Raw genomic sequence first — 27,545 nt, forward strand, 5'->3', positions numbered from 1 at the left:
GAAAACAATTAGCCTCACTCCTCTGTCTGTTGCTCTCCCTAAGACCGCTGCTTCTCCACAATTTGGGACTACATTTGGGTTCATCGGAAAGACTGTGAGAAGTAAATGTTCTTAAAAGTTCTGACCTTAATTTCAAAAGTAATACAACATTACAGATGCTTTTATTAAAAAAAAATCACGATTTTATCCGGACTGGAAAATCTGCATTAACCACACACACAAGCCAACTCCTTCTGCCAATAATATATATATATATATTACTGTATATCATTTGGAGTACTGTTCACGGGAAACTATACATTTATTTTTTAAAAACTGAACACTGTTAAATGACATATTTAGATCTCTCTTTTATACCTTCAGAACTTAAGGCACACTCACATCAGCGATAGCAAACTTCTGAAGGTGAATCTGATTTTCCTAACTAGCAGAGTTTCCTCATTCTAACACTATTATTTCCAAATCATTTGGAATGGGTCCCATCTACAACCCAAGTGATTGAACTGCGTTGTAACCACTGGTGTCAAAAACAACTTCTCACCTTGCTTGGGAGGATTACAACTTAGCTATCAAGTTAATGAAAGATCTGGACTGACTGAAAAAGGAAAAATAAGCCATCTACTTTAGAACCATACCTTTTTTGCCTGCCTTGGGAAACTCAGGAAGCAACAGTGGGGAACATGCAGGCGCCCCTGGAGTGAGGAAGGCCTGAATGGGAGCCACTGTCCTGTGGCTTGCTGGTTTGCTGGCAGGAGTGAAGTCCCTAGCTCAGTGTCCCCAGCTCCCTGTCCTCATCTGTAAAGTGGGGACCACCCAGCTGCCTGCTGTGGACGGGAGCAGCGCGGGGGCCCCTGGCAAGGCAAGCCCAGCAAGGCTCACTGTTTGTCAGCGAGACCAGCACTGACCTCCCTGGGGTCTGGGTGCGCTGATACACGCCTTGCTGATTTACGGCACTAGAACGAACCATGTGGAGCCACTTAGGAAGGGAGCCAACGTGAAATCACAGGGAAAGGCTGGGAATGGCGTGCAGGGCGGATGCTCGCTCCCTGGAGAAACCGTAGTGGACCACTTCCCCCTGGACTCTCCAGAGCTTTCCTCACCGCCTTCCTTTCGAAACATGCACAGAAAGCACAGCGGAGGGCTGAGGAGAGTTTCACCTACATATGTCCACTGGGGTCTTTACCAGATGACACGTTCACACACGCCACCACCGCGGGGGCTGCTCTCTTAGCTAAGAAAGTTCTCTGAAGGGTGAAAGTGACATTTGGATTTGTGAAAGAGGAAAGATGTTCAGTCCTCGAGTGCTGAGACCGTGCCAGGAAGTTCTACAACTCCCCTGGAAGCATTAATTTACTTTTTAACGAAGCATCTTTCACAAACTACACCTCTGTCCCAACCGAGGCCTTCATCCAGGAGCTGGACGTAAGCGTGGCCTGTTCATCATCAGCCAAGTGAAATAATGGAGACAAAGGACTTTTACTCATTTTTCATCATTCCTGAGACAATGGATTATCTTCATTTTCTGAGAAAGATGGAAATTCAAGCAGCCAGAGCTTAAATGTTAGAGTCTGAGATGGGGTCAGAGTTGAATTAGGGAACAAGCCAATCGCTTCATCTCGGCCCCTCTGATCTCTACCAGCCCCTCCACCCCAAGACACAATTCTTCCCAGTTCTCTTAAAGATGCTAAATGTTTTCTTTAAAACACAAACAAACAAAAAACAACAACAAAAAGGGAAAGCTTTTTATTATGTTCATCAAATGCACGTCAGCGCAATTTAGTTCTAACACATGATCATCTCAAAGCTATTCCGGGCAAGGAATTAAAATGCAAGAGTCACACTTGTAGCTGTAAATGTGCACCGAGGGTGTGTGTGAAGAGGAGGAAAGAATGACTAAGGAGGAGGGCTTTGAACGAGCACATTCTAACTCAGCACAGTGGGAATTCAAAAATAAACACAGGCAGCCAGGAGCAAGGCGCACTAAAGCTGGTCAGTGTTAGGTTTCCTAAAAATGAACTGGAATGGGTTTAGCTGGAGGTATCCGCTGCTAAGATGCCTCTGGGATGTTGTAATAGAGTAATGGGTCCTTAAAAGGAGAGGGTTTCCTAGGAGAGTCATTTCGAACCAGCCATCGGCACCCACTGTACTTCGAATCCTGCAGTGGAACAACTTTTAATGCAAATAGAAAACTGAAAAGACTTGCATTTCAAATGATACAGGAAACAATAAGCCCTCCACAGTGTCACCTTACCTGAACTGGTCAAAAGAAAACAGGTCACCTTGTGAACGGCTTTGAAAAGAACGGCCTTTCAGATTGTAGAAGCAGCTGATTTAAGGAAGTTACTGGAAGGAGACTGGGACGACACATGGTCTTTCCTTTAGGTCTTTAGTACAGCGGCGAGTCCTTTATCATCTGCATGTTAACTGGGAACTTAATTCTACCGAGAAATGTAGTGTGACTCCATAAAAGTTAACTATCGCCCAGTCAAATCCGGACTGGGACAAGGGATGCTGATAAGATAGATGACATGTGTTATGTGACCTGAACCGCATTCCCACAGTCATCTGTCATATCAAATGCCTCATGCGGCACAGAAATTATGTAGGAATTTAATGACACCCGACAAGTATGAAGCACGTGTTCTCAAAGTGGAAAATGGATTTAGTGTTACTTCCTTCGCCAACTGTATTAGGTTCACAGTCAAGGTTACATGGCTCCCCAAGTAGTCAAATATCAAGAGCATATATTATGAAGAATGTTCACCTGTATTTCTTGTTTATCTATGGAATGTGGAGCTAAAGATTAAATGAACAATAAACTACACACACACACACACACACACTTTGGTCAATTTCCTCTTCCAGAGAACGAAGATAACTGCTCCATCTAATTTTCGGGATTGGGCACCAAGATTTATAAAATCTTCTTTTAAAATGCTGACTATTTGGGGAAAAGGCCGGATTTATTTTTGAAAGCCACAACTGCGTATGTGCAGCATCAGTCACTGGCAGCAAATCTTCTTCTAAAAACAGCAGTGAGATCATTGTACGAAGCCTGTGGGATCCACTGCACAGATTTCAGGAACAGATGAACGCCTGGAACCCACGTGTCTCGAATCCATTATGCTCAGAGATGTGAACCTTGAGGACTTGGGTTCTGAGGCTGTTGGCTCAGTGGAAACGCTATAGCCCTGACTCGGAAGACTGATGTGAATGGGAAATGGGGTTCGGCACATGCCCAACCTCACCCTTCAAAATACAGTCTTAAAATGGGGCGGCTGCTCCTCCCCTGGTCATTAACTCTTCAAAAGTTGACGATCATCGGATGTCCTACTACTTTTCCTTTACTAGGGATTCCTCATTTCCAAAAGTGAAACCCTAAAAGATTTGCTTAAATTATATCCAAGCTGTGACTTCCAAAAAGAAGCTATGGCAAGACCAAAGAGCCCACAGCTAACAGGCACAGGGGACCCCAGCAGGGCTGTGGCAGGGATCGTGATGGCCTTGCTGTACCATAGGAGGGACAGACAGGGTGAGTGCTCCTGGAGGGAAGGCCAAGAGGGACCGTCCCTGATAACAAGGTGTCTGGAGGTACTGAGACACTGGTTAACCGAAGCTGGATATGACAAATCTGTGACCCCTTCAAGAGAATACATGCTGTTTTTGCCCCTGCGATTTCTACCTAACCACTGATCTGTTCAGGACAGCATAGTCACAGAGATTTAATACAGAAGATTCTTCTCAAATGATGCATTTCTAGACCAAACAGGAAGTGGCCACCTTACTTCTGATTGACTTTGGGGAATTTTGAAATGAGACACATCAAACACCAATATGGTGACTCAGTTGCATATGTAATCGAATCTAGGAAGAACTTCCCCTCCATTCCATCTGCACTGTGCCTTCTTCTCCACAGTTTCTGAGCCAGAGGCTCCTGGCTTTTTTTAGTTCATTCACCTTCTCTCCCTCCCCAACAGCATGCAGAAACTAACTTTGGCCATTGCACCAGCATAACACAGGTATCACGTCTGGGGATGACAGAACACATTTTTCAAAAGGCTCCCACATAAATGCAGGCAGTGTGGCTATTTGTAATGGAGTAATAAGGTTATTTTTCCTGAACTCAGTTTCTTATTGATTAATACATTTCCTTGAGGCCTCATAAATTTTTAAGTGTGACAGGCTGAAATAAATAATAATAATAATATTAATAATAATAATAATACCCATATATACTATGTAAAAATCCAGCCAGAGAAGAATTCCAAACCTTTATCAGTTTAATGTGGAAATTTACTTTGTGCATCACTCAGGTAGGACCACAACTATGCAAACTGTCCTAAGTTGGACACAATGCACAGAATGATTCTCCGGGAGGTAGAAAAACAACTCCCTTTCTCCCCCTGCATTCATCTGGGTGTTTGAATTGTTTGTTTGGCTCAAGAGGATGACTACCAGCTCCCTCCCTCGACTATGGTCCGACCTAATCACAGCTCAGCAATATCCAGAGCAGGTGCAAACAGCCTGATTTCCAACTTAATTCAGCAACTTCTTTACTAATGGACAGCAATTCCATTCAAGTTGGAGCAGCCATTATGACCACATCTTTAGCAGCAAACTTAAAAGGTAGTTTGCTTTTTGGCAGGAATCACCTTATAAGACCTGAAATAACCTCACGTTTCAAGTTTAGTCTTTACATTCCTTCAGAATGTTACCCCCCTCACCAGCCCCGACCACAGACCTACCTACCCCACGTATACACACACAAGGACGTTACCTACAAACCCTGTAATGGAAAGATCTGTGTAACGTGAGGACTGAGTCTAGGTCACCAATGCTAGAAATTCTATGGTTTTTTCCTCTTTCTTCAGAAGCTCGTGAAACATTAGCCTAACTTTTTTTTCCCCCCTCTAAGTGGTCTAATTTCCAGGTCAGTTTAGTTGTCTGTACTCTCCTCCCTGTTTGCTGGTGCCTGGGTGCTCCCTTACCTGTTCTATTCTCCACAACAGCTCCTTCTTTTGCTGCTCCCACTCCTGCCGGTCTCTGTCTAGACGGTCGAGAAGTTCCACCTTCTCCCGGTTCCAGTTCTTCTCGCTGTGATGGATCTGCCAGCGCAGGTCCATGACCAGGCCATGACTGTCAGCCAGGAGCTTCTGGTGCGTTTCCCTCTCCTTCTTAAATGCACCTTTGCTGTCGGCAGAAGAGCCTGATTCTCCCAAATTCTCAGTCTTCTCTTCCAGCTGGCAAGGAGAAAAGACTTAGTCCTTAGCCCCTGGCAAATCTTGTATTCACAGGTGAAGAAAATCTCAGCTCACTTGCATATTATCCCTGGAAACGTGTTTAAACCAAGATTTGACCAACCCCGTGGAAAAAAAAAAATTCTCATTTTTAAAGTCCTAATTACAAACATTTGACATAGAGAGTCACACAAAATATAAAGCAGTGAGTCCACGTAGCTTCCTGTGGTCTGCATCTCAGCTCCACTTGAGGACTCAGTTACCACCATATCTTGCCTGTCCTTCTATAGAGCTCCTTGAGGCCCCCACATGGAAATGAGGGATGGAGCAGCAGTGGGACCTACTGGTCTACAATAAATATCCATTAAACGTCTTTTGAGATTAAATACCAAAAGAAACAAATAAGCAAAAAAATTTCCATCTAGACATATCATATTCAAACTGCTGAAAACCAAACAGGACACCTTGGAGGCAGACAGACACAGGACACACAGACATGAGTGACAGCACACCTCTCCTCTGAAACTATGCAAGTCAGAAGATGATGGAGTGGCATCCTGAAAGAGCTGAAGGGGGAAAATGTCAACATTGATAGACTTCCATGCTCAGCAACAATATCTTTCAAAAATAAAGGGGAAAAAAGGCTTTTTCAACAAATTTAAAAAAATCATTGCCAGCAGACCTGTACTTTAAGAAGTGATGGAAGTTTTCAGGCAGAAGGATTATGATACTAAGAGACACCCTGATTTACACAAAAAATGAACACTGGAAATGACAGAAGAAATACAAATAAAAGTATGTTTAATTGCTTTAAAGTATTATTGAGTGTCTAAAGCAAAACCAGGTGCAATGTATTGTGTTTACAGGAGTGAGCTGTGGCAACAAGTGCAGAGGATGGGAGGAGGGAGCTGGGAGCACACTGTTGCTGCAGAACATGACAGATTTTAGTGAAGGATTAATGAACATAAAGATGCATCTTTTTGCATTCTAGTTCAGCAGAGCCCTGGATTTTTACCTATGGACCATGTTACTCCATTCAATTCTGATGGTTTCTAGTCCATTCTCTTCCTTGAAGCCAGAATAATCTTTTAAAAATGTAAATCAAAATGCTTTACCTCCATGATGAAATCAGGATTAATGTTTCAGTATTTTGCACATTTTTCTTTTCCCTCATACCTGACCAGGTGCAACTCCTCAGATAGACTTACCCCTTTTTTCAGGATTTTTTTTTTTGTCTGAAACATCCTTTCTCTCCTTTTCCATGTATCCACTCCTATTGAGCTTCTGGGGCTCATTCCAAGCAGGACTTTCACAAACAACCCCTCCCTGAACCCTCGGGCTGAGGTGCATGGCCTGCACACCCCTATTTCCTGGCAGCACTGTGTATAGGCCTGGCAGAGCACTTATCACACTATTATAAATTACAGCCCTTGTCTGGGTCTCCCACCGCACTGAGAGCCCCTTCAAGAAATGTCTTCTTTGTGGATGGATCCCTGACATCTACAGCAAGGCTAATTGATGGAATCACAGATTTGGCCATGGACACAACATGACCTCCACTGAGATTAAATACTTAACTTTTGGTAGAACTCAACTGTTTTGCTTTCAAGTAGAAGAAAATAAAGATGGGAGGATTATAAATAAACTAGCTTCAGCCCACATTCATGGCTTCCTGGGCTGCAACTGTTTCAGAAACTTCTTAAAATGATTTGGGTGGAAGATGAATCTTTACCTATTACCACCTGGCTTCTAAGTCTGAAGTCCTAATTCTATTTCTTGGTGTCTAGTGAGTCTTCCTGAGGATTTATGTGTCGCACGCATGTGGGTGGCTACCAGGTTTCTCTAAAACAAAGATGAAATATTTTGAAACTGGTGCATATCAAAGATTAGGCCTCCTTTATTCAGCTACACTTACATCTTTGAAAATATTTAGCTTTCTCCCCCATAAACATATTTTAAAATAGGTTTAAAGGCACCTCACCAGAGAGCATCTTACTCATTTTGCCTCCACTGCTGACTCTTCAGGCTGTGCACTAAGATAAACAGAGCATCTAGTAAGAATCTCCTACCAGGTGAGTAGGCAGGATTCATAACCGGGTCAGCGGCTCCACCAGCCTGGCCTCATGCTTTGGTTTTGCTATGCTTTGCTGCTTCCTCTGCGGAGAAGGCAGTGTCTCCACTCTACCGGGGGCTGCAAGCCTAAATCCACTGCTCCCCTAGGCCAGCTGGTAATGCAGATGAACTTGTGGGTATCAGGGGGGCTGTTTTCTTTTGACATGACAGGCTCTTTCATCTTTTATCAAGGCCATTTGGAAGATGTCTCCTTTCAGGGCAATTTTTTTTCTTTCATGATCTAGCCAATTCATATAAAATTTTAATTACTTTAAGATTTGCCTCAAAATAGGGCTCAGAAAGTAGATTATCAAAGATGCACAGACTTTTCCTCCCATCATGATCAAGGGGCTGGAAGAAACCTGGAGAAACAATCCGGGCAAGCAGACTCAGGGCAGGAGGTGATACTGCTTTTAAGGGCTTCCAGGGAGAAAACACTTAGAAAAGAACGTTTCTGGCTACGTCTGACTTTAACAACCATGGCCATGGTCTAAAATCTCCGAGGAGGCTCAGCTCGGTTGGGAGGGTGGAGGCAAGACCCCATTCTCTCTACTCGAACGCTAAAGGCTCCATGATCTGAGACCAGCCACTTCCTCCGGGCCTCCGTTTCTTCCAGGGGGAATAAGGCCACGGAAACTAATCAGACTTCTAGGGCACACGGTGGAAGGTCTACAAGCTCTTTTCAGTATTTGCAGGCATCTAAAGGAACGCACATGTTTTCCTTTTCTGAGATAACTAAGCCACAATCTTCATTTTCTCTGTGCCTGTCTGAACTACGTCAGTGTGTTCTGATCACCACTTCATGCTGGTCACCCTCTGATGGGGCTAAATACAGCCTTGTCCAATACAGAATGGAAAAATAAATGCTACTGTCAAAATGTGGTCACTGGAGACGGTGTTTCATACTTGGGAGAGGCAATAGGAGGGAGAAGAAGGTGCCTTGGAAAAGCTGGGAATTTTTTTTTTTTTTTTTAAGTAGTCTTCACACCCAGCATGGAGCCCAACACCCGGCTTGAACTCATGACTCCGGAGATCAAGACCTGAGCTGAGATCAAGAGTCAGATGCTCAACTGGCTGAGCCACCCAGGCGCCCCGAGGCTGGGAATTTTAAGGAGAGCGAGCAGGCAGCTGTTCCCGGCTTTCCCGTTGGAGCCCGAGCTCTTTGGACAAAGATCACCATGGATCTGAGGAACCGTGTCTTCTCCCCACCCCGCCCAGATGGCAGAGGCCCCTCAGCACGAGCAGGGGAGGCCCTATGGGCAGGTACCTGCTCCAGGCGGCACTTGAGCGCGGCCCACTCCACGTCCCAGGCAGCCTTGTCGCTGGCGTACTGCTGCCGCAGCCGCCGCCGCGCATGCTCGTCCTCGCGCAGCTCGGTGCGCAGGTCCTCCAGCAGGCTCTTGAGCGCCCCGAACAGCTGCTGGTTTTCCGCCACCTGCGGGAGCGAACACGGAGTTGGTTCAGCCCCCTCATGTAAGGGTATTCTTTTTAGGTCAAGGCATCAAGGTGGTGCTGGGTTGTGTCCAAGGTGCCATTGTGATGGGTACAGAACAGGTGGAAAGTCTGCAGTTAGTGGGACAGAGACAGGGGTCCCTATGCTGTCGGGCGTCAGACTCCCGGAGCTGAGACCTCTAAGGGCCTGGTGGAACAGGACGAGGGTCGGCACTCAGGCTGGTGCTCTGCGCCCAGAAGCAGCAGGGAGGAAGCTGCAGGAGGCCACAGGGAACGCAGAAGCCGGGGCCAGGAGGATGCTCCACGGGATTTCAGACATCTGAAGCCACAGCTGGGGATCTGGCAAGATGTAAACATCACCTATCTACGCTGTCACTGTAATACCAGCCACTGAGCCAGAAGAGAATAAATAAAGGCTCTGTGTCTCTTAGAAACATAGGGTGGTCATACTCTGACTTGGATGGATGGGTATGGCCATGGGGGAGAGGGCATTTTGAGCTTTAATCAAAGTCAAATGTAAACGCTAACTTGTTGGTGAGGGCTTCCTCATGGTCCTGAGACGGAATCGCTGTGCCCCTCCTTTCGGCTGCACCAACTGCACCAACAACCGCGCACCTACTTGTTCTCCTGTGCCTCCCCTGACCACCCGACTGCCCGTGTGAGTGCGTGGGCGACAGACAACACCCGACTTGCTCCCACACTTCCGGCGTCCCACACAGTGCTCTGCTCATGTGAAGTATGCAAACAGGTCTGATTAATGAAAAACGGACTTTTATCACTTATCTGCTTCCACCTAACTTAAAAGATTTTTTATTTTCTAAAACTCACCCTGACCTTTGAAGGCACATTTCAAAACCATGATTGCTATCTTTGTACGTTTCGGCATGGGCATTATATCAGAAAGGTCTGTCCCAGTGAATTAAATACTGAATCAATTATGGTACCTGGATAATAAAAATGCCACAAGCTCATCTCTTCCAATCTGACAGAAAACACTAAAAGTGCATCACGAGCTCCCAGACTGGTCATAGGGCCGTCTTGTTCGGGGCATTTACGAGGCAGGTAGAATCAAAGCTCTCTCAGTCCTGCTGGAGTCAGAATGTCTCGAGACTTTGGGAACACAGAGCCCCTTACTCTCAGAGAGACTCCCCCCTGCTTGATAACTCTCTCGTGCCAAGGGCAGCAGGACAGTGTCCCAGCTCTCCTCTACCACATGGAGAGTCTGTCATGCTCCTAAAACCAACTCGTTAATCCCCTAAATACACATGCACAGAGATAAAAACGGACAGCCACATTTGAGAAGAATTTAAGACACTTTGGTTTTCTGTTTGGATTTAAATAAAGTTGAATTAGAAAAGAGAAACTCCTTAACATGAGCAGATTGATTACTGAAAACTCCCCAGTTTTCCCTGTCAGTTGCCTGGAGTTCTAATATTAGATGTGGTAGGCTTTCCATGGGGTAGAAAGGCCTATTTGTTAACGTTTATGGCTCTTTGGTTTTTCTCCTCCTGACCATCAATTTTTACTTTAATAGCTCAGAGACTAAAGCCAGTAAGAGTACAATCCAGTTAACGTTAGAAAGATTCAGCAGCTAGAAAGCCTTCTAAAAATCCTACACGTTCCTTCCAACACCCTGAATATAAGTAAATTACCACTACACTCAAAGAGGTGCTCAAGATATGTGTACAACTGTAATAAAGGTCGAACAGTTTCTTTCAACTCTACACCAGAAGTATTTAAAACTAATGTAAATGCAGGTGAGTGAGAAGTGTTGCCATACACATCTTCTTGAGGACAGGATTTGTGTGAAAAAAAGTTACATTTCATAGTAGATTCATTTGGTATTTTCATCTTTGGATTTTAAACTTTTAAAAAATCACTACTTTTTAAGTCAAAGTATTTTAAGCATGAAGTAATGGGAATAATTTTGATCTAGTCTCTGAGTAGTCATCTAATTCTCACTGAAGAAAAAGCAGAAAACCATATAATCAATTCCTGTATGTGATCCATCTCTCTCTAAAAAGCCCACTTCGTGAATGTCGTCAGCCTGTGGGGTTCTCAGCCCCACCCCAAATGGCTCTGATAACTTTAGGACCAGAGTTCGTGGTCCTCGGAAGCAGGAATTCCCAGAACAGTCCTTTTGCAGACTGAAATTTTGGTTCCTCTGGAAATAAGTACTTTCTGGCATTAGCAAATATCAGGTTAAATAAAATTAAGCCTTAATGTTTTCATGCACATTTGGGTCAAAGTGATCAACATAATGTGCTATTGTACCAGCACAATATAAATCATCATGGAATGAGTTCAGAAATTGCTCTGGGATGAAGGCGGCCAAATGGAGCAAGAGAGCCCACGGAACGGATGTTACTGGTACTTGTGATGATAATCACCCAGGAGCAGCATGTGACATGGCAAGAAGCCAGACTAGCTCCCCACCCCTGGTGTACAACCCCGAGAACGGATGTCCAAACAAAAACTTCTGAAGACCCAGATGGGAAGGATGCTTCTAAACTTCTTCACGTACAAAAAGCCCAGTGATGAAAAGTAATACTAACTATCTGTAACAGAGGGTGCTCGATCAGGTGTGCCGGTCACTCACGCGCATGGTCTCCTTTGCGTCCCACACCGATCCTGGGGGCGCACCATCCCGTGTCCCGTGTGACAGAGGAGGGGCTAGAGCATGTGGCAACACGGCTCTCCCTGCGAGGAAGGGCAGCGTGGACTGTGCTCTGGGTTTGTCCATCCGAGGTTGGACAACCTGGGCCAACGTATCTAAATTCTGACATTATACTCTACCCAGGTTTTACTTTTTTAAAATTTTGCCTAAGAGTAGCCACCTCATCTCTGGAAACAAATGCTATCCCCCAGATCAACGGAAATAATTTAATGAGCCATCCTGAAAGAACGCCTAAAAGTTACTTGTCTTATTTTTCTCCCTGGGGGGGCCCTTGCTGCAATGTTTTCGGTAAAAAGATGACCCTAATTGGGACGTCTGGGTGGCTCAATCAGTTAAGTGGCTGCCTTCGGCTCGGGTCGTGATCCCAGGGTCCTGGGATCGAGTCCTGCCTCGGGCTCCCTGCTCAGTAGGTAGCCTGCTTCTCCCTCTGCTTATGCATGCTCTCTCTCTCTCAGTCTCTGTGTCTCTCTGACAAATAAATGAAATCTTAAAAAAAAAAAAGATGACCCTAATTAAGAATGGAATCAAGATTCTCTGGGCCATTTAGAGATCTTTGGGTCAAAGTTTTCTTGGATACAGCATTTTCTGAATCTTCTGTGCCAGGGGCCCAATTATGCAACCTTTTAGTTTATAGGTCTGTTAAGTATAGGTCGATTTTGATCAAAAAGACCAATTTTTCAACCTCTTCAAGATCAGACAGTTGGTTTTCTTACAAAGAAGCAAGATAAAATGGTCCTACCATTTCCTTTTCCTCAGGCTAAGGGTATTTCAGCCCTTTCAAGTTCATCTCTCTTGGGAAATGCTTACAATAATCCCAAAATTGGAATCAGGAGCTTGACTGTGCTATAAAGTGCTAAACTTTATAACAGGTTCAAGGTTGGGCTTCAGCCAAAAAGACTGCTACCCCAATACACAATAAATATTATTAATAGAAAGTAAAAAGGAAGTTTCTGGGAAAGATAACACACCAAGATATTTATGATACAATGCCAGCTATTTGATCAAATCATTCTTGCCTAAGATTTCTAAGATAGTATGTTTCATAATTCCATGAAAGAGCTAAACTACCAGTAGCCACTTTGCTTATATCAGAGACATTAATTTTGGAGATGGGTTTAATCTAAAGGTGGAACAGATATACTGACATGGCTGCTATGGGCTGACCACAGAAAGCCAGACGGCCTTTACTTCCTATTCATCTAGGCTAGCAGACATAGGCAGGGGTTCCAGAATGCTATGGTAGCTGCCCCTGATCCCCAACACAGGCATAGTTCCTATTTCATACTTAAAAAGAGGGGGACCTCACATCCTAGTCAATAAAGCAACTCTTCTGCCAGCAAGAGTCCCAAGAGAAGTCCTTTACTGTGAGATCAGACTGGAAGGGTACATCCAGCCACATTTTAATAAATAAGCCATTTGTCATTCTTGCTTTCATTGTTCCATTCAGATTAATCTTAAGATTGTTTTCTAAAACTACTATCCTCCCACAGATAAAAGAGAATGAGTCACTGAAGACTGGCCATGAAAATCCCTGGTAGAGGGTTAGAGGTAAGAGATTCATTTATGTACAAAAATCATCTGTCCTTTGGATGAGAATATGCCAGGTGATCTGGGCCATGAAGGCTCTGCGGGGCTGGTCACCGTAGTTTTCAGAGAGCTTCCGAAGAATAAACGTGGGCTTGTGAAAGAAGTGATGGACATATATTTAGTAAGTTATAATGCAGGTTTATCAGCCGAAGGCTTCAAAGAAACCAGGGCAGGTGTGATGAAAATCAAGTGGCCGGATGGGAAGAAATCACTTATGAGTGAGGTTTAGGGTTTACTGCGGACGGTGGCTGGTGCTGGGAGGTGGGGCAGGGGCCGAGAGAGTCCTTTCCTGAGTATCGAGTACTTGTGGCTCTTCACTCCTGTGCCCGTCCTATTTGCACAGTAACAGGCATAAACAAAAACACACAGCCAACATAAAATGTTTCATAATTATAAGCTCTGGTCTGGTCTGTTTATAGACAGTTGCATATCTCCTAGGTGAGGTTATACATTTTCAGAGTCTGAAAAATGAATCACGGTACAACATACAAAATTGGAGGTAAAAGTGATCCAGGTTCAAGAGGAGAGCTTCCTTATTTAAAAAAAAAAGGAGAGAGAAAGAAAGAAAGAAAACAAGTCAGAGCAGATCACAGTTCTGATATATATATCACAGTTCTGATATATATATATCATATGTCTTGTCTGGCAGAGGTGCTCTTTCTGGAAGTTTCTGCATCTTGGGCAAAGCAGAAAGGTGGGCACCAAGGTGAGTCGACATCTGGGAGGCCCAGGGAGCCAAAGGCACTCTGTCTACAGGAGAGAGGCTGACTTCTACTGCGGGTGGCTTCTGAAGGCCCTAAGCTCCACACGAGTCCTGCACAAGTGAGTGACAAAGGTCTTGGGGAACAGATGATACTCTGGGTATAATCTGGGTCCTGAGGGAGACTCTTTAGTGACCATCTGTAGTTGAAGACCAACACGAAACATAATTTCATTAGCTCTTGCTCTGAATTTTAAGTTAGGTTCTCTATATTTACACTTAGATGCTTTAATAAAGAATATTACGTCCCATTCCTGGATGAAAAAGTAACTTCTCTTAGAATAAATTAATCTAATTCACGATTAGCTAGTTGGAACCACAGGGCCATTCTGGCACTATTAGCCACCTCGCATTAAAAATCTTGATTTCAGGAACTACTAGTAAGCATAAAATGCATATGTAGCCTTAGGTCTCAAAAGCTTAACGTCATGGCCAGCATCCTGGAGCTCAGGGAGAGCTATACAGTAAGCTCTCGCATATTTTCCAGCTCTTCCAGAAGGCGGGGCAAACTGAATGGGCTTTCTGTTCTCAAGGACAATCAGGTCGCTGCCCCTAGATCACTAGTCCTGTAACTAAAAACCAGTCTACGGGGAACATTCACACAGCCAAACATTTTCCAACCTGGTAATTTTTTATGAACTATTCTCAAGGTTGACTTGATACACATTTTTTTTCAACCTCTTGACAATGATACATTTTGCCATCCACTGTGTTCAACTGTGAGAACGTTCACTATGATAGAAAGCGAAGACCAAGGCCTGGGAAATGGTGTCTTTTGCGAAGTTAGCCCGGGGAAAGGAGGTAGGCCACGTTGCCCATTCTGCTTATCACCTTGGCAGGTTCTCAGAGTTGCTGAAAAGGGTGCGGCTCTCTGGGACACGTTCCTGCTCCTGCGGGCAAGCTGCTGAGCTCACACCCATACCACAAAAGGGCAGGCAAATCTGCTAACTGAGAACAGTCACTCCCAGGCAACCAGCTGTCGTACAGTAGGGTGCATTCATCTTCTGTCCTCGGATGGACGGCATTGTGCACTTAACTCCTACAGACAGACAGGGCCATGAAAGGGAGCCCGGATCCTGCCCGTCCACACCCTGTCCTGCAGGCCCCCTGTGTGCCTCGACCGCACACCGTACAAAGTGGAATCTCATGGCTCCCACCTCCACTTTCAAGGGGACTAGTGAAAAAGTCAGCTTTGGAAGGAGGAGGCGAAGAGACATGACGTTACAATACACTGAATGTGAGGTTCCAGCTGAGCGACTTTACATTATTTTCCACCCCCAGGGTAACATTTTCCATGAGAACTGTTTAGAAAACCAGATGTGTTACATTTTTTCCCTTTTCCTAAGCATCTGGACCCATGGGTGGGAAACACCCAACACATGACCTGAGATGCAGCAGGTTTGGGGCTAAGTGGCAATCAGCGGATGCTATTTGAGTTAATCACAGATACTTCATAGAACAGAATGACAACATCTCTTTGAAAAATACTAAGAGTGGTAGGTTTTCGAGGATTATTTGCAAATTAGCATTTTATTTTCTAACTAGATCCATTGCTGGAAAACTCATTCCATCAGCTAAAATCTCCCCAGGGACACTGGCATAATGACAAACTTCCTAATAAGTGTAATTAAACATTCATTTAAAAGTATAACCTCTTTGAGTCATATTATTCAGGGGAAATGAAGGGAGGATGGACATGCAGAGAAAACAGCTCTTTAGTTGTGAAAATCTGATTTGTCTACGAAAAGAAAGCAGACGGGGGAAAAGACACATATCTCTTAGGCCTGCGCTCAGACATCACGACTTTTCTCATTTGGATCTGAGCCAAAGTTCTGATGACAGCCCTCTCCCACTTGACCCTCTGAGGCTCTGGGCTGAGGGAGGAGCCGCAGCTGTGGAGTCCAGTGTACAGGGAGTGCCCAGAAATGTCTGCGGTCGAGGGGCCACAGCCACGCCCGGGGTCATGTGCACTTCGGGTCCACCCTGTCCTGCCCTCTCGAACCCCAGGGCCAAGGGTCTAGGGTTTGCGGCCTCTGGCTCTGCCCTGCAGAACCCTCAAAGAAGCAACATAGGATCAGAAAAAGACTCAGACCAGAAAGTCTGGGAGCAAGAAAGCTTTAACACTGGGTACCACCTGGGGTCTCAGCATTCCAAACTCAACACAGCAGCTGTTCTGCAGAGAAGCGCAAAAAGTCTGGGTGGCATCATAGCATCTTTTGGTTTATTAAGCAGGGGCTATCTGCTTAATAATTAATAAATGTGGCATTTGGCAACATTAATAATTATTTCCTATTATACACTGAAATCCCATCTCCGTATATGCTTTTAATTTTTTTAAGTGTCATCAAATATTTTTATTTCAAGTGGCCCAAAAAGAACCTAAAACACTTTATACATGTTTAGGATTTTAAAAAATACTTTTTCTTTCCTCCTTATGCATTATGTTGCCAAATTTGTGATGCTGCCAATGCCCATTCAGCTAAACGTCAACAAAAAAGCCCTGTACCTCCTTTCTCTGGCCACAAGGAGAGCGCTTCACTCCATATGTCTCTTTCAAGGAAGCACGGTCAACCTTTGTGGGGCCACGGATCCCTCCACACACCAGTCTACATCTTCCCCCCTCTCCTTCTCAGATACGTTTGCTGGCCCCTCCAGCTGATCTGATCCTACTATGCCCCTTATTTATACGTGTAAGCCAAAGGAACCGGTGGGCTGACACTGAAATCAAGTCTTAATGATATGACCACAGGCGGTCAGAGTTTTCCACTCCCTGAACACCAGCATATAAAATAAGACGACATGGACATAGACTAGGAGTCGCCTCTCCCAGGTGTGGGTAGAATGAGAGGCTGGGACCTCGGCACCCACCTGCCTGTGGAACTGTCCCCCGTGCGCAGGCTGCAGCCTCGATCCATGGTCACCAATCTGCACAGGGGAGTGTGGAGAATGCTCTCCCATCGAAAAGCCGCAGCCTGGACCATTGTCATCTCGGTCTGGGCTGTCCCCCTTCAGGTCCCCCTGAACTCCAAGCTCACCGAGCCTGGGGAGGGTCTCTGGATGCTCGCTCTGAAAACAGCAGGAGACAATGATCACAGCTCCACCTGAATCCTTTGGTGTACAGCCTGCTTTTTATTGTTGGAGGGTAATTCTCCATTTTATGGCTTATCAAGTCCTGACTTCTCAGGCCTTTCCTGAATATGCTCATTTAGCCCATTTCACTCACTGGCCACCTTCTTCACAGAAACAGCACACAGTGGGTACCCAATTGGTCAGAAAAGACTAGAAATTTTACTGTTTGTAAGTTATTCTGATAGTGAAAAATTTTATGATTTATACATTATTATTGATTACAGGTATGGTTTTATAAGCTAGAGGATCAGCGGGAAACTTCACAACCACTTCTAGGCTTTGCTTAATGATGGTTTTCTATGTCAATGCTCTTTGGAAGTAGGTTGAATTAATTTTGGAAGACTTTCTTTCCTCCCTGAAGAAAGAGAATCAATTTATCTTTCCCTTCATAGGAGGACTTAAAATTACATACAGTGAAAGGACATGAAAAGTCTTTGGGAGCTAAAGGGAAACCCATATCTATGATGCCCTGAAGCAGCTGACGAAGGAGCCGGGGGTGCGGATGCCCAGCACACAGCCAGCAGCAGTAGCCAGAAGGCAAGGCCCGAAGGAGCCTGCAGAGCTGGAGGCCCCGTGGACTGAATCAATCATAATCACTCAGAAAGCAAATGACTCTGTTCTGGGTCTGCGATGCATCTGGGAGAGGAGGCACAAGCGGGAGCACATACACAAATTTCAGAGGTGGCAAAACTCTGCCCATCTGGAGCCTAGCAGAGACCCGTATCAACCTGCACGGGCAGAACGGGCTCTAGCATTTAGGAACAAAAACTGAGATGGAAGGGAGAGAGGAAGATTCACAACCGGGTCTGACAAACCAGCAAGGCAGCCCGAGAGAAGCACAGGACCTCAGGGTGACAACTTGCGTGAACTCAAAGGTCAGCAATGCAAGAAATGGCAGCACAACCTCGCCGCAGAGACAAGGACTCTGCAAACGAGGCCACGGGACGGCACAGAATTCCTGGTCTAATACAGAAGTGGACAACCTGCTGCATTTCCCGTCCTGGCTCGGGCTTGATAAAATCCTCTGAAAGAGCAGAACGTGACTTTGTGTGTAGGGCGCAGAGGGACAGCAGTGCCTGGGGGGCAGGAACAAAGCGGACACGAATCGAATGGACTCCGTGTGGGGGTGGGGAAGTACCTCGGTGAAATCCTCGCCTTCCTCCTCCATCTGCCTCCCTTGCCGCCAGTGCTTCAGCAGCCACCTGAGTTTGACGTAGAACAGGGAAATGTTCTGCTTCAAGGACCGGAGCTCCTGCTGCAGCAGACTCCTCTCGTCGCTCCAGGTTCGCTCATGCAGGGTGTTCTGCAAAGCCAGGCTGTGCATTTCCAGCTCTTTCCACCGCAAGGCATAGAGGTGCTCCTCCTCCATCTTGAATGGAAAGAGAGAAAAGGGTGTGACAGCGGCTATGCCAATCTGCCACCCAAACCAAACCAAGTCTTGGCAAAATGCCATTCAGTCTTGAGCATGTGGCACCTGGGATGGGAACAGAAGCCCCCAAAGTTCAGGAAACTTGAGACATGCGCTTGAGACGTGCACTCTTTAGAAAACCTCAAGGGTTTTCTGATTCAGAAGGAAACACTATTTCAAGCCAAGGTGTTATCATCAATTCTCATTGTCAAGTCTCTCGTGGTGTTTTTGGAGGTCTCTAAGCTTCTTCAGGAAAACTGTTTCTCGGACGCACGGCTTACAGCTGACTCCCATGCAGGTTCCCCTTGCTCTCTGTTTGTGGGCTTGCAAAAGGCACACTGCAATTGTAAGGGGGGGGTGTTAAGTGGAAACCCTTCCCCTTGGCTTCCTGAGCCTTCTGGTGTGCACAGCCCCCAGCAGAAAGAGGAGACAGCAAGCTGATGGAGAGGCCCACAGAGAGCGGGAGAGCGAGGTGGGTGGGTGGGTTGGGTGGGGGAGCAGGGATTCTCCCGGACACAAGGTCCTCTGCCACGTATGGTGGGGGGGCAAACAGGAAAGTAAGCCGAGAACTTACTTCCACATTTAGGACTCCACATTCCTATTGGCCATGAGTAACTCTCAGGGAAATAAAGCATTGCTAAAAAGAAGTCTTTTCCATTTCTATGCTAAGTTCCTGCTTTTCAACATGGGTACAGGCACTCTTCCAAGCAATAAACAATGATTATATTGATAATGACTAAGCAAAGGGGTGTGAATAAAATCTTATTGCACAGATAAGGGCACAAAAATAATATCAATAGTAGCTAAATGAAAGCTTTCTGTTCCACAGACTGGAAAAAAAAAAGGGTTCGAATGCCAGCCTTGTAGCTATCAGCTGTCCTCTCCTGATTTAACACTCCCTCTTGGCCAAACACCAAGGCATTGAGTTTTGTTTTGTCTTATTTTCCTAAAGTACTCGATTAATGTTCAGAAACCACGGGGATGTGGCTATGGCTGCCTGCGGTCGACACCAATATGTCCTACGTGCTAATGCCAGTGAAGACTGAGAGGCAGCTCTGAGAAGGTACCGGGTCTGCACAGAGACCTGCGTGGCCACCGTCAAATACCAGATCTTTTTTTGCACTTCAAGCTGAGAGAACACAAAATAGTGGTGATTTAATTCACTGTATCAGCAGCCCTCAGAGTCTCACAGGTTCTCTTTCCCGTGGGCACAAGAGCAGGACGAGCGGGGTGAGAGGGGCAACCTACCATACTGGAAATCCAGCTTTGCAATTTACTTGCAATATTATGGTAGGCCGTCGGCTGCCTGGGAAGGCTTCAGCTTCCTCAGCGGCAAAAGGAAGCTACTGTAAGATGTGCAGAGTGCCTAGCTCATGGCAGGTACGCCAGAGACCCTCGAGTGTTAGTTGGTGGAGGCACAGTGCTGGGAGGGGATGCTCTCTTGTCCTCTCATCTGCAGCCTCCCGGAAATGTTCCTTTCAGACCAGCTCTGACCAACCCCCCCCCGCCCCCGCCCTGGCCCACTGCCCTGGTTGCCTCCTGTTCCATGACTCTGAGCACACCCCAAGGGCCAGAGTTGGTCCTCTTCCCTCTGATACGTTAGGGAACACTGACCCTTTCCCTCTGAACAAGCCTGGATGACCTCTCACCCCCTCCAAACAAGGTCTGGAGCCTCATCTTCAACACACTCTTTTGTCCTGAATCCAAGTACTAGACACACCTGGTACCCTGCTATTTTGCTATTAGCATCTCCAGGGATAAACTCACTTCTCAAACATGATCTTTGGTGCAGAAAAAAAAAAAAAGTTTAAATTATTTAGGAAATGAGTGCCCGTGTCTGTGAATCCCTTCTCCTAGCAACTCTGGGAAAGGATTTAACAGATGGTGGTTAATTAGCCAGTAACAGGTTATTCTAAAATAAGTTAGAAGAGTTAATAAGGCCGCAGCTCAATTAATGGAAGTTTTCTGAAGACAACCGTTTAGGGTGAGTTGTTGATATTTCGTATCAGAAAATTCACCTAACATTGAGAAAGCTTGCAAATCTGTGGGACAACAAAAGTTATGGACACACTTCCCTGTCCAGGTGTGTTAAGGTCCCTATGTGATTTTCCTTTGCTGGCTACGGCTGCAGGAAAATGCAGGTCAGAAGTTAAGAAGAACTTCCCGAGACCACAATGTAAACAGGGAAAAGCATGTCTTAGAGGAGAAAGACGGACAGCTCTCTTTATGAGACGTCCGAGGGGCAGCTCAACTGGATGAGGCTCCAGGAGTCCGGGAGTCCAGGAGCCTGCGCCTGACAGACAGCTCTCTCTCAAATACATCCTGCCATCTATCTCCAAGGGGCTCCGTGCTCAGAGCCCTGGTTGTGCTGAAATCGGGTTACATATTTACCTTCCGAATCTTGTTTGTAAATTTCTCTGTCTCCTCTTGATGCAGTCTGGTCGCCTGCGCAAGCTGACCCTGCAGGTCCTCTAGCGATACTCTCTGTTCAGGTAAAACAGGGGGGCCCCTGAGCTGATCGGTGGGATAAAGGAAGGGGTTTAGTGGAAGTGAGAACTCGGCCTGACGGGAAGACGCAGGACAGACATCTGCACAAGCCAGGGACACACACGGAGCGACACAGCACGGGTGGGCGCTGCAGCGGTGGGGTGGGTCCTGTGGCAACTCCCCTGAGGTCCTGCCCGGGGCTCTGGGGTGGCTGCGAGTGGCAACCCCAACCACACTCATCTCCCACCTGGGAGACAGGTGCGTAGTGGTGCCTGTGGCCCGAGCTTGGACCACCGCAGTCCCCACTACCCAGGCTGAGAGCAGGGAGCCAGGGTGAGCCAGAGGTGGCGTGGCCAGCTCACACGAGTCTGTCTCTGAGATTCATCGCCCGAGTTCATTCCAGGTTACAGCATTCATTTGCTCAGAGGCTTTCTTAGTAGAGATTTTCCTGCCCCATCGAGAGTGCCTTTGTTTCCTCTGGGCAGTCCTACCCTGGGCACTCGGGATAAGCGGGGTGGGGTGCCTTTGGGGACCAGAAACATCCTTTCAGTTGCACACATTGCCTAAGAGGAACTGCACAAAGATCTGCCTATTACATTTTAGGTTAAAAATAGTTACAGGAATCCTTTTTTATGCCCTTTATTGGTAAAGTCTACCTATTGGTAAAAGCCTGTCTTTGTGCCTTTTATGTCCAATGATTGGGAAGTCAGAGCTATTATGTTTTAAATAAAGTATATTTTTTAAGAAATGGAAACGGTTATATTTAAAGATCTCAGGCATTGTTAAAACTGAAGCGTGATGTTTTACCCACTTGTTTATGCTACTTGAAGACAGGGATTCATAAATCTGGGAACTGGAGTGGATTGTTGCAATAAAAATAGGTGTCATCCTACTGGTTCAGTCTGATGAGCTAATCTGTGCTTTCTCACAGAGGATACTGTTGGTTCGTCCTAACTGGTTGTGACCTGGGTTGTCAGGACTGAAAACCATGCCCCAAGAACAGGAAATGTGTGTGTGTGTGGGGGGGCAGATCTCTTCTTTTAGCACAAGGGATGACTGAGAGTTTACAGGAAGGATAGCGACAGAAAATCAGAAACGCTGGGGATTCACCAACTTTTGAGTAACATTTTTGAAAGCTAGAGATTTAAGCTCATCCTACTTTGAAGAAATCAAGTACTGAAAATGTTCATGCCTCTTTGAGTTGCTTGTTACTAGAGATGATTACTATAGACTTATATCTACTAGGCTGGGATTCCAGTTCTTTCTGAAAAGTGGGATTTCTCTCCACAATAAATTTATGCCAGTGACTAATTTTTTATTTTTAAGAGAACTACTTTATTGTTTTTTAATATGTGTGGTCTTTTACAGTAATGACTTAATCTTTTCTCCTGTTTGCCTGCCTTTCATAGTTGTGAACACACCTACTTTGTAGTCTCTATCTGATATTCTAGAATCTGAAGGCCTGTCTTGGAGTTGAGCCCTGCTGTTGGCCATCAGCTGAGTCTTGCTCCAGGTGTGTATTTTTGGCTTGTGTGTTTGCAGTTTTGCATTGTGAGTTCATCTTCAGTGGGGAGTTAGCTATGATCTTGTATCTAACCTGGGTTGAGGACGTGCCTCCAGATGGGGTTTGTGTTTGCAGAAGCCAGTGACAGAACATCAACTCTCCTTTCCTTGGGGACTCCTAGGCCACCAGGTGACACTAGTTCAAAGCCTGATCCTGGTGAGGCTGGCTGTCAGAATGGTTATGTGGGGGAGACTTCATGCTGGTAGACAAGCTTCCCTCTACCAGCAGGCTGATGTCTCTCCAGCTGAGGCTTACACAGTGTGTAGCCCTTGGGGGTCCCAGGTCATTGCTCTCTCTGCCTGTGTTGGGCCCAAGGCCCTGTGTCCTGTCCCTAGGCAGCTATTAAAGCCCAAGGCTTTGGGTTCCCAATTCTGGCAACTCTCCCCCAACATGCTTACCTAAAAGCCACAGACACTGCTGGTCTGATGTTCCCTTCTGAAATCAATTCCAACCCCTGAAGATTTTCCTACATTTTGGGGGGAATTCAGCTACATATTTAAAAAGACATTTTCTATTTTATGCAGCAATTTATTCAACAAGTATTTATTGAGCACCTATAGTGCTCAGCACTGTACTGGGGACTTAGGCCTACACAAAGCTGCCCCAAATCCCTGCCCTCCTGGGGCGTCCCTTTTGGCAGTTTAGGTACTTTGCACAGAGTGTCTTTAGGTGACCCAGGCTACTCTCTTCCCAGGTTTACTTTTTTCAGTTACTCATTAGTCTATACATTTAAAATAGAAAAATCCTCCATATTTGGATATATCTGATACTAGTCCAAGGCTCCATATGCAGAGATGTTGAAAAAGTCATCCCAATCAGACCTATCTTTCAAGAAAACCAAAGATCTGTTAATTTAGCTTCTATATATGAAACCGAGTGAGTTAGTTTGGTTTTAATCTTAATAAATAATGTACATAAGCTGTTTTTATTTTAAACAAATATATGAGCCTCATACCTCAGCACTGTTTGATTAAAAAGTGTGTCCCTCTGTTGGAAGCACATCTTTGGAGGGTCACAGAAAAGGACCCTTGAAGTCCTACAGAGTTGTTCATCTGGGGCATCTGGTTTACCTAGGGTGGCTCCCTGTCACCCGTGGAGACGGGTCAACAACAGAAACTGTTATTCTCCTCACCAGCTGGAGGTTTTACTTACTGTCCGTTTTTGCTAATGGAATCTTAAAACCCCTCAGACAAGTAAGTGATCCTGGCTGGGATGCCTTCACTCCAGTGTTACAAAAAACAAAATACAAACATGCTACGGTCAAAGTTTCAGTCCGGAATTATTCCACTGCCACACAACTGCATCCAACCACATACATTTGGAGCAAGTGTCCACATGACACAGAGATCTCCTCTAGAAAATAAACATGACACAGAGATCTCCTCTAGAAAATAAACACTTCCCTTCATCACCAAATTCCCAAAGGCTGATTCTAAGAGCCATCCCTTGCCCACTTACCTAAGATGCTGATTGTACATCAAACAAACTCGTCTTGACCTCTCTACGAAGGCAGTCTATTGAAACAAATACCATCCTTACTTAATCCCAAGCCCGTGGAGACGTATCAAGCTCGCCGTCACAACCACCTTCCATGGCAGCGTTCTGAACGCCACCGCCCATGCTTTCCCCATGTGGTTAAGTCCCACACCAAGTTACAATGCAAATTTCCCGGACCTCTTCAGAGAAAGTGGTTTGTAGATTACTTTCCACACTTAAGAAGTTACCTGCATTATCGCGAAGCAAAAACAGGAATGCTTTTCATTCCACGGTAATAGTCACTATTAACAGCGCTCCCTAAATATTAGGACTCTCTTCTACCTCTATCCCCAGGACTTCATTTTCCGGCAAGTTCCATCTTGTTGTGGCCAGTTTTTGTTACTGCTTCTTCCAAATGCCGTATAGGAGGTCAACACATGCGTACACATACTTGGCATAAAACCCCACATCATTTTATCGTGGCTGACATTTCACAGTTGGGGCATGAGGGGTCCCAAATGCTTCATGTGTCTTGTCGATGAAGGGATCAAAGGAGGAGCTAGGGAAGAGAGTTCTTTGAGATTTCTGATTTAGAAATTCAATCTTCTGGGCACGGGTTTGGTTTCATTTATATCTGAAATGTGACCGGTGCCCATGCTTGGCCACTTCTCATTTAGAACTATTTTTAAGGTGCCCCGCACATTCCCAGCTGCATATTCCATACACTGCTCTCTCTTAACAAGTCGGAATCTCTCAGCAGATGTGTCAGGAGCCACGGGGAGCGAAGGCAGGGAAGAAATCTGGTGCACGGTAGAAGAATCTAGCTAACATCGACCGAGATGAACAGGCACCAGAGATAATCTGTCCTTCTGAAGTCTATTTTTCTTTTTTTTCTGAGCTAATTTTGGTGTGCTTGCATTAATGGGTTAGTGGGTATTAGCGTGTTCTGACTTCAGCCTGTTCTGCCTGTCACTGTTTCAAGAGTGCTGGTGTGGATATTGCCTTCCCTTCCTCAGATTAGTGTGTGTACTAAGCGGCAGTCTTCTGCGGCACAGATCTGTCACCTCCTGAAATGCTACCGTGTTCGAAGATGGTTTTTCCTTTCCTCCTTCTTGGTGTTCTTGCTGCTACTGGTTCTAGTACTGGAGGTAGTGGTTTAACCTGGCCCAAATATCTTCCAAAATAAGAATACATCTCTCCTCTTACCCCAAGTATGAAAATCTACATTGATTTCAGAGAAGGCATTTCACAAATGGAACTTGAGATATTGACCCTTTGTTAAAACTTCAGCTTAAATACATAAAGTTTTTTCCTCTTTTAAGCTGTTGATACTAGGTGTCCTATCAGTTCCGCACCCCAAGGAACAAAGGGCAGAGCTAAAGGAAAATCACACTTGTATAGCGGTAATCGGCTTGCACAGACAATTAGTAATTTCAAGGGCAATCGAAGAGGAAGGAAGAACACTGCTCGAGGTGCATGGGCTTCAGTCTTGGACTCATTCTAGATGAAATCTTTCTGCAGTTACGGTGGCACTCTGTGGTGTCGGGCTGCGTGCATGAGGCTGCACTGGGAGCAGCTTCTAGATTGGGCAGCCCTGCTCACTGATGGGAGCTCTGGGGACCGTTTCCATGAGAGCCTTATTGGAAAGTTGTGGGCAATGGATCCGGGGATGTTTTCAGTAAAAGGCTTTTAAGAGTTCTGCCTCTAGCATTGTCCATTGTCCGATTCTTTAACCCCGTGTAATACTGGAAGACCGAACTCAGCAGGGGACATCCCCCCCGCCCCGGGACCAAGTAGCTCCTCTAAGACCTCGACTCTCCAAGGGATCTATGTTGGGCTCCTCTCATGAAAGGAAAAACCACAGAGCTAGCCAAGTGGTCCTAGAATACATTTGATCTTTTAAAAAAATATTTTAAAATACAATGTGTTTGCATGCGCAATTGAGTCTTCCGTGTGAAAGGCCTTCGTGGATAACGATGTCAGAACAAAGGCTGTTTCAGTCCCAATGAATACTATCCCCCTTACAGGAAATGATGCTGTCTGGAGCTTGCCTTTCACCATGAGCTTTTTAACTTTCTCATCAAACTTTGTAAAATTAAGGAAACTGAAGATGTTTAAAGGAAGCAACACAGCACGGCAAGAGAGCTGGTGCGTCGTCAGTCCCCTGAGTGACCTCGAGTGGACGGAGCTCTTCTGAGCAGCGCTCGTCACAGCAGGGTGGGGAGAGGGCTGAAGCAGGCCTGAGAAGACCGTTCTAGACCCCGCTCACCAGCCAACCCCCGGGGGCTAACTAGAAGTGGGCTTGCTCTCAGACCTCCATTTTCTCATTCACGGAAGGGCGGACTTCGCCTGATGATCTGACACTCCCTTCTGAGCTATACTGTGCCGTGACCCCAAGTCGCCACATGGCACCTGCTCGCTCTGCTAATGTACCTCTCACGGGGGTTTATATCCCCACAACACCCCAGTTCGATTCAACGAACTAGGCTTCTCTCTCCAAAGCTGCTGGTTTCCGAAGCTACTCGATGCCATGTGCGTATGTGGCAGGCAACGGGGAACCTTACCAACGCCCCCGTGTTAAAACACATCTTATCAGCATTTAGCTAAACAAGGGGACATGCAACATGCCTTGAGAGATGAACATATGGGAAGGAAGCGGCAGTTAGCCTCAAACTGCTGTCCCAGAGAACGGGGCTGCCACGCTCAGCCAGGGGCTGCGCTCGCACATGTCAGGAAACCACCAGGGAAAATGAGAAAGGGCTTCAGTGGGCAGAGGAAATTGGTCCCACAGCTAGGGGAGCCGTGACACCCCTTCCCATTTGGCAGTCTTCAGTGGTGGACACCCTTCCCTCTTTATTATTAGTCGGACTTCACATTCACACAGGATTTAGCACTGTTCATGGTACTCTCTCAGCCAACGGCTTCTCGGCTCTAGGAACCATCCACATATAATCACATGAGACAGGTGGGGCAGTATTTTTCTTCCCGTTTCACAGATGAAAAACGGAGGCTGAGACTTGCTTGAGAACCCGAGCTGGTAAAGGACAGAGCTGGGCTGGAGCCCAGGGCCCCGGATGCCCCTGCCAGAGTGGAATCTAGCACAGCGTGGCGTCCCTGCTAGGAAGAGCTAGTGGTGCAGTGTTCCCTGAAGTCTAGGAAATGTGTCTTCCTGAGGGTGTCATCCTGGAGACGAATCACGCAGTTGTTTTGAAAGCTGTATGACTGTGAGTTTGCTACTGCCCAAGCAACCAGCGTTCTCAGACAACACCCCTGTGTGGGGCACAGGCTGATCGCAGGGGCTCCCCGTAGAAGTTTCATCGAGTTAGAAGACATACCAATCCCTAAATCCCCATTTGTTTTTATGTAAGCTTTCTGAGGGCAGTTTTCATGTCACTGTGTGCCCAAATCAATGAGGGTAGAGATGTGACGTACTCTCCTACAGGACAAGGGAAGAGTCCAGACTGGAGATCCGGGAAGTTGGGTTGGGGTGAGCCAGCAGTCCGTGCGCCCACCTGGTACCGCGGGACCCAAAGCTCCTTAAGGCACTGGCTGCAAGCTGAGCTGAAAGGTACAGGCATGGCTCTACCCCAAGCGTCTCTGTGAGTGTCATTTCCTAGTCAAATGCCTGACTTTTTTGCTGAGTGAGCTCAGTGTGC

The 27,545-nt window shown here is 46.0% G+C and overlaps 1 protein-coding gene across 12 annotated transcripts in view; it reads right to left on the minus strand.

Annotated features, from left to right (window-relative positions):
- The window catches only part of MTCL1 (microtubule crosslinking factor 1), a 121,314-nt gene that overhangs the window by 14,822 nt on the left and 78,947 nt on the right, over positions 1–27,545 (minus strand). For 6 of the 12 annotated variants that reach the window (XM_019797903.2, XM_019797908.2, XM_019797904.2 and 3 more), the window contains 5 exons: positions 20,754–20,876; positions 18,093–18,323; positions 16,694–16,891; positions 8,617–8,784; positions 4,989–5,240 (listed from right to left, as the gene is read on the minus strand). In XM_019797903.2, coding sequence (XP_019653462.2) covers positions 4,989–5,240; positions 8,617–8,784; positions 16,694–16,891; positions 18,093–18,323; positions 20,754–20,876 — 972 coding nt within the window. The remainder of the gene's footprint in view (positions 1–4,988; positions 5,241–8,616; positions 8,785–16,693; positions 16,892–18,092; positions 18,324–20,753; positions 20,877–27,545) is intronic. The other 6 variants (XM_019797914.2, XM_019797907.2, XM_019797915.2 and 3 more) reach the window with 3 other exon arrangements.

The sequence above is a fragment of the Ailuropoda melanoleuca genome, chromosome 14 (assembly GCF_002007445.2).
Source record: "Ailuropoda melanoleuca isolate Jingjing chromosome 14, ASM200744v2, whole genome shotgun sequence".
NCBI classification, from domain to species: domain Eukaryota; kingdom Metazoa; phylum Chordata; class Mammalia; order Carnivora; family Ursidae; genus Ailuropoda; species Ailuropoda melanoleuca.